The following is a 7,344-nucleotide window of genomic DNA, read 5'->3' as shown; positions in this document are numbered from 1 at the left end:
TCGAGTCGAACGTCGAATAGCTCATGAGTAGCTTGGCTCGTTTGCAGCCCTATATATACACACCAAATAAATCGTGGATGATTTAGGATCACCAGGGTTGAAAATCCGAATTACTAGTCGTGTTAAAACTTTCCACCAATGGTCGACACCAAAATTGGAGCATAAAAGTGAAGAGAGAAAAAATATACAAAAAAAAAATAAAAATAAAAAATAGCTCCACCACATAGAGTCAAGAGACAATAATACGTTAAGATATTTGCGAGTGTTGAAACAACAGAAACACGCCACATCAGAGTGACACGTGGCCGCGAAATCTCCTTCATTTACTCAAGACTGGCTCCCATTTCCCGCGGCCCCACCGCCGTCAATCTTCACACTGCCACACTCGTTAATATAGTTAAAAAATTCCCACAACGAGGTGTAAGAATAATCAGACGCCACCGTTGTATTGATTCTCGAATTTGCAGTTGAAGGGAAAAGAAAATGAGTTCAGCAGTTCTCTGTAATCCAATCAATCCCTCAGCAGCAGTTTCGTCAAGAAGGCATTTTTTTCCGGCTCAAATCCACGGCGCGGCGCCGAGCAAGAAGCCGTTTTCCTGCACGGGAGGAAATGGGGTGTCGAAGAGAGTGTCGACGGTGAGAGCGAGTGTGGCGGCGGCTCCGAGAGGCGGGGCGGAGGAGAAGAAGCTGCGGATTCTGGTGGCCGGCGGCGGCATCGGCGGGTTGGTTTTCGCATTGGCGGCGAAGAGGAAGGGGTTTGATGTGGTGGTATTTGAGAGGGATTTGAGCGCGATTAGAGGGGAGGGGCAGTATAGGGGTCCCATTCAGATACAGAGCAACGCTTTGGCTGTTTTGGAGGCTATTGATATGGGCGTCGCTGAGGAGGTTTTGAGTGCCGGCTGCATCACCGGCGATCGGATTAACGGCTTGGTTGATGGAATTTCCGGCAATTGGTATGTTTTCTCTTTCAAATATATGTCCTATAAATAGATTCATTACTTTGTGTTCCAAATTTGTAGCCCCTAAGCCTAAGTATTACACTGAAAATTTATCTCTAAATAGGACATTTATTCTTCAAATAAGGGACCATTCCAATGGAAGTTGAAGTTTTGGTTGAATCCAATTTATATATATATATTTGAAAACTATGCTTACGAGATTTGAGTCACGCCTTGGAAATGGATTCATTTTCGAATATGGCATGAACGAATGGCTGTTTTTCTCAGTGTTTTCTCCATTTTGAAAGGCTCTAAATGCGATTCGAGTTCAATAGAATGATAGAGTTGATTATCAGGTACGTCAAGTTTGATACATTCACCCCTGCAGCAGAGAGGGGACTCCCGGTCACTAGAGTCATTAGCCGCATGACTCTGCAACAGATCCTCGCCACTGCAGTTGGGTCCGACATTATTATGAACGAGAGCAATGTCATGGACTTTGTCGATGATGGTCAAAAGGTAATCTCATGTTTTTCTTCTTTCTTCACTATAAGATATTGTTGGTCATTCCAACACTTGAGTAGTAGTTGATGATTCTGTATTGCTATATTTAGGTGACCGTGAAACTCGAAAATGGACAGTCTTATGAAGGTGATCTTCTTGTTGGTGCAGATGGGATATGGTCAAAGGTACTTCTTCATTTCTTTTATCAATACGAATTCATACTCAAGTTTAGAGAGAGATAAAGATTGGAGAAGTAGAAACAAAACAAGTTTGCTTGGCATGTATTGCTTAGAATATGTAGGCTTATTCAGTAGTGTGGTAGAATTTTAGCCAGAATTTCACTGCCTTTTGTTTCTGACATGGACTGATGAATCTGATATAGGTGAGGAAAAACTTGTTCGGGCAAACAGACCCCGTATACTCTGGCTACACCTGTTACACGGGAATAGCAGATTTTGTACCTGCTGACATAGAGACAGTAGGGTATGGCTTCGTATCTAATGTTACCCCGTCTATATTACCTATGCTTGGTATGGACAAGGCTGATGCATATCAAACTATTTTGAAGGTACCGTGTGTTTTTGGGCCACAAACAATACTTTGTTTCCTCTGATGTGGGAGGTGGAAAGATGCAGTGGTATGCATTTTACAACGAAGCAGCCGGTGGAGTTGATGCTGAAAATGGTAAATATGCTTCACATGATTTTCGTGTTGATAATACATTTTTGTTCTTGCCTTGGGAAAAATTTGTAGCAATCAAGTAGAGGACATTGCTTTCACATTTGTCAACTGCTGCTTTCGAATCAATGAATTCAAACCAATATGGAATTATTTTCTTGAAATTGAGCCATCAAGGGTTGTTTCTTTTGAAAAAGATGCCCAAACGAGTCCAAGTTCGAAGCATGATATTGGCCTTGGTTAACATGATCTGTATACCTTATATACTTGTGTCTGAAGGTAAAAAGGCAAGGTTGCTAAAGCTATTTGAAGGCTGGTGTGATAACGTTATAGATCTGTTGCTTGCCACTGACGAAGATGCAATTCTTCGGAGAGACATATATGACAGGTCTCCAATACTTTCATGGGGAAAGGGTCGTGTGACGTTGCTTGGTGACTCAGTCCATGCAATGCAGCCAAACTTGGGCCAGGGAGGGTGCATGGCTATAGAGGTAGAGTCCGTTTCCCATTTCGGTCCCCTCTATGCGAACCTCCTAAACTCGAAAACACTTGGAAATTTCGATCTGCAAAGCAAGCTAATGAATATTGTTAGCTTATGTTATCATTTGTAGCATTTCCTAGCTGTCTATACTGGTTTGGCAGTCATAGTGATTATGTTAAATCGGAAAATCCGAGAGCTTCGAGTTTATTCACCATTCAAGATTTGTTTTTTTATTGTGACGAATGATACTATACTTGGAAAATCAGGATGGATATCAACTTGCACTCGAGCTTGAAAAGGCTACAAGGCGAAGCATTGAGTCAGGAAGCCCAATCGATGTAGTCTCTTCTCTAAGAAGGCAAGAGTTTAAAACCACGTACTCAAAAGCTCTCGTTTCCCTTCGTTTAGATATACAATGCTCGGAAACTACATAGGGAGTTGACTATCTCGATTTGCTCTATTCAGTTATGAGAATGCACGAAAACTTCGTGTTGCAATCATTCATGGACTTGCTAGAATGGCTGCAATCATGGCATCAACTTACAAGGCATATTTGGGAGTCGGACTCGGGCCATTGTCTGTAAGAATTACGGCATTTGCTTGTTCATAACATGGAAGGAAAGGCCATGCTTCAGGCTTCTCTGAAATTATGTGCTTTGTTTTTACAGTTCCTCACACAGTTTAGAATACCGCATCCTGGAAGAGTCGGGGGAAGGGTATTCATAGACATCGGTATGCCTCTGATGCTAAGTTGGGTTCTCGGTGGTAACGGGTAAGATTCCTTTCAAGAAGTAATGGTTTCTTTTTTAATCAAGTTATTTGCTTGAATTATGCTCTAGTATTTTGGGATGAGTCTTCCTTCAATGTTGAAGAAACGAATGAGTATCGTTATCTTATACTTTGCAGCTCGAAACTCGAAGGGAGAACGCTGCAGTGCCGCCTCTCCGACAAAGTAGGCTACTCAAACCAACTAGTAAAATAGCTGTGCTTGCTAGGTTTCTATTACTGTGGCTAACTTGTGTGTCTTCTTCAACTTGTGAAGGCCAGTGACCAGTTGCGGAAATGGTTCACAGACGATGATGCTCTAGAGCGAGCTCTCGATGCAGAGTAAGCATATGCTATGTTTACCCCATAATTTCCAACTCCATACCAATAAGCTCACTTTCACTTTCCATACACAGTTGGTTTCTATTTCCAATCGGAGATTCGACTGCAGCGTCTGAGACCATTTTTCTAAGCCGAGATGACAAGAACCCTTGCGTGATTGGGTATGCACACATCTTTCCCGAATCCACATTGTATTTGTTTAAGTAATACACTTAGGCCTGACTTTTTTTTTTTTTTTATCTCATCTTAGGAGTGTACCGCATCCCAACTTCCCAGGAGTGTCCATAGCTATACCGTCACCTCAGGTAAGACTCTTTCCTTGTTGAACGTGCCTCGAACTTCCCTTTGCCGCTCACATTCTTAAGGAGAAGAGCTTGTAGGTATCCAAAATGCATGCACGTATAAGTTACAAAGACGGGGCGTTTTCTCTAACGGACTTGAGGAGTGAGCATGGAACCTGGATTTCAGAGTAAGGAGTTGTTCTGTTTAAATAGCTCCTTTGTTGTATAAGAATCGCAGCTAAAAAACATGTTTATTCCAGCAACGAAGGCAAGCGGTTTCGTGTGTCCCCAAACCTGCCTACTCGTTTCCGGCCAACTGATGTGATAGAGTTTGGGTCTGATAAGAAGGTTAGATCATAGATTTTGTCTTCATTTCTTCTTGCTGGCCTCATTGTGTTGTGTTGTGTTGTGTTGGCTCAGGCCGTTTTTCGCGTAAAGGCTATGAAAATCCCTCCCAAGACCTCCGAAATCGACCAAAGCCAACTTCTTCAGGCAGTATGAGCTTCAACACAAGGAACTTGTACACATTTTGTTTATTGCAGGAAAAACAGCTAAATCCTAATGTTTGATTGTTGGGAGAAAGCTCATTTTTTAGAATAGAAATACATACATGTATATAGATGATGCCAATTGTTTTCAAATACAATGATATACGTGATATTGTTATGACTTTGAGATGGAATATAATAGAAAGGTGTAATTGTACTCGATCAAATTTTGAATTCTGATTTTGCACATGAACTACTAAATTATGTCTTCAAATACACGAATATTCAGTTGTGTTGATTTTTCTTACAATTATCAACTTTTGATGAATTAATATTGTCACGGTTAATTGAAGTGGTATAAGCATCCAACTGCGTATTTTACCTCAATATTAATTTGTGGGCATTAAACCAAGTCACGGAAACATAGGATCAGACAAAGAACTGAGAAATTTGATATAGACTATTAAAAACCGAGTCGAGCCAAAAATTTAAAATTTCATTCCTTAAAACTCTACACAACCAATGGCAAAATAACTTCTCAGAGTATCTCTATTAATTAAGCAAGAAATATGAATCCCCATAACCACAATGCTGAATCATAATGAAAAATAGACAATGCCAAAAATTGGCCTAGGTACATAAGATAAGATCTCAGCAGTCTATTACGGAGGTGCGGATGCGGGGGCGATACGATACGAGTACGGAGATACGGATTTTTAAAAATTGTAGGGTACGATTCTGCAAGAATACATCTAATTATTAAAATTTTATGATATATAATGCTTATAAATATATACTCCCTCCGTCCACGAAATAAACTCCCAATTGGGGTTCGGCACGGAGACTAAGAAAGCTGAAAAAAGTGGTGAAAAAGTGGTGTAAAAGACTAAAAGGGTAGTGTTTATGTATTGTTATTACTTTTACTAATCTTTAACTAGCAATTTGATAATAATAATAATAATAATAATAATAACAACAACAATAACAATAAAAATAATAAGGATAATAATAATAATAACAATAATAATAATAATAATAATAATAATAATAATAACAATAAAAATAATAAGGATAATAATAATAACAATAATAATAATAATAAGAATAATAATAATAATAATAATAATAATAATAATAATAATAATAACAATAATAATAATAATAATAATAATAATAATAATAATAATAATAATAATAATAATAATAATAAGGATAATAATAATAATAATAATAACAATAATAATAATAATAATAACAACAACAACAACAAGAATAATAATAATAATAATAATAATAATAATAATAATAATAATAATAATAATAATGATAATAATAATAATAATAATAATAACAATAATAATAACAATAACAACAAGAACAGCAATAACAACAACAACAACAACAACAACAATAATAATAATAATAATAATAATAATAATAATAATAATAATAATAATAATAATAATATTTAGTTTAGGGGAGACTAATTACATAAGTAATGGTGGAATAAAGTGGGCCCAATAGATAAAAGTGTAGTAAATTTAAAAGCAAAGGAGAGTATAATTGTCCAAAAAGCAGAGTATGAGTTTATTTCGTGGACAAATATTTAAGGGCAAGTAGGAGTTTATTTCGTTAACGGAGGGAGTACAATTTAAATTTTCTTAAATTAATTATATGTAATTTACATTTTATTTTACCCAAAAGTTAAGCATTTTCAATTATATAAGTTAATTGAGCAACAATGTAACGATTCATATATTATTAGTCCAATATGTAAGTCATAACTGAAAATAAAATTATCAAAATAATCTTGTGTAGACCTTTCGTGCACAAGATACGTGAATTTCGCCTATGAAATTTGCGAGTCCGGTTTATTTTTATAAATTATTTTAAAAGATACGGCACGTGGCGAATCGGGTGCGAATCTGATGAGAATCCGAGAGAATCGCACCCTAAAAAAATCTGATTCGCCGTACATGCTAATTTTTGAAGAATCCGTGCATCATAGTCAGCAGTTTGCACCTCCAACATAGATTTTTTTTTTAAGTGCATTAACAAAAAAACCATTTTACTATTATAAAGATAAAATAGTCTTGAAGATACAAGACTAATAATTTCCTACCGCTGAAGATACAAGACTAATTACTAATTATAAATCTCAAGGGTCTCGCTTCTTTGTTGTTTCTCACCGCTGAATCGATTCCTATGAGGCTATTTGGCTAAGCTTATTTTAAAAAAGTGTTTATATAATTGAGCTTATAAGTTAAAATGAGAAGTTTTTTCTTGAAAAGATCAAATATTTTAGAGAGAGATGAACTTGAAATAGTATATGATGAAAATAACAAATTATAATTGAATAATATTTGTAAAATTATTGTTGCATATACAATTTTGAAAAAATAAGTTGGGGAATAGTAACTTAGTTTTTGAGAGCTTATAAACTATTGGATCTTATTTTTAGAGTTTAAAAGTTGCTTAGGAGATTATTTTGCCAAACACTTTGAATGAGCTTATAAGCTCCTAAATAGGACTGGCAAATCGTGTGTGTCGGATCGTTATCAGGCTGACCTAATAACGACACGGCCTGACAAAGTCAAACCTGAACACAACCTGTTAAGAAAGTGCTCTACACGAACATGAACCCGACACGATTTACACAAACCCAAACACGACACGAACACAATAGCAATACGATTTGAATCATGTGACACGATACGATAACGACACGACTTGATTAAAACCTAATTAAAAGAGGGGCCGTGAGAGTTGAGAAGTGGGGAAGGTTGAGTGGGTTTTCAATAGTGGGTGGAATTGAAATGTTGAATGTGGCGCTGATGATACTTCAAAATTAACAAGTCAAACAAAAA

At 36.7% G+C, this 7,344-nt stretch overlaps 1 protein-coding gene across 1 annotated transcript; it reads left to right on the top strand.

The window, feature by feature from the left end:
- Positions 1-286: 286 nt before the first annotated feature.
- On the top strand, positions 287-4,704 carry LOC130988979 (zeaxanthin epoxidase, chloroplastic). Its single transcript, XM_057912968.1, has 16 exons — positions 287-953; positions 1,295-1,457; positions 1,553-1,627; positions 1,825-1,925; positions 2,011-2,126; positions 2,400-2,611; positions 2,868-2,959; positions 3,067-3,181; positions 3,270-3,373; positions 3,508-3,553; positions 3,644-3,708; positions 3,783-3,869; positions 3,959-4,013; positions 4,089-4,177; positions 4,250-4,337; positions 4,410-4,704. The coding sequence occupies exons 1-16, from the start codon at positions 484-486 to the stop codon at positions 4,488-4,490; spliced, it is 1,959 nt and encodes a 652-aa protein (XP_057768951.1). The 5' UTR covers positions 287-483; the 3' UTR covers positions 4,491-4,704.
- The last annotated feature ends 2,640 nt before the right edge of the window (positions 4,705-7,344 follow it).

The sequence above is a fragment of the Salvia miltiorrhiza genome, chromosome 6, assembly GCF_028751815.1.
Source record: "Salvia miltiorrhiza cultivar Shanhuang (shh) chromosome 6, IMPLAD_Smil_shh, whole genome shotgun sequence".
NCBI lineage: Eukaryota > Viridiplantae > Streptophyta > Magnoliopsida > Lamiales > Lamiaceae > Salvia > Salvia miltiorrhiza.
The sequence above is the reverse complement of the archived record's forward strand: the minus strand, read 5'-3'. Positions and strand labels throughout refer to the sequence as shown.

Excerpts from the sequence above, each read along its gene's own strand:
- LOC130988979 (XM_057912968.1), top strand. The coding sequence starts at position 484 with ATGAGTTCAGCAGTTCTCTGTAATCCAATCAATCCCTCAGCAGCAGTT. Across the intron at positions 2,612-2,867 it reads GAGGGTGCATGGCTATAGAG|GATGGATATCAACTTGCACT; the intron begins GTAGAGTCCGTT and ends TTGGAAAATCAG. Across the intron at positions 3,374-3,507 it reads TGGGTTCTCGGTGGTAACGG|CTCGAAACTCGAAGGGAGAA; the intron begins GTAAGATTCCTT and ends TATACTTTGCAG.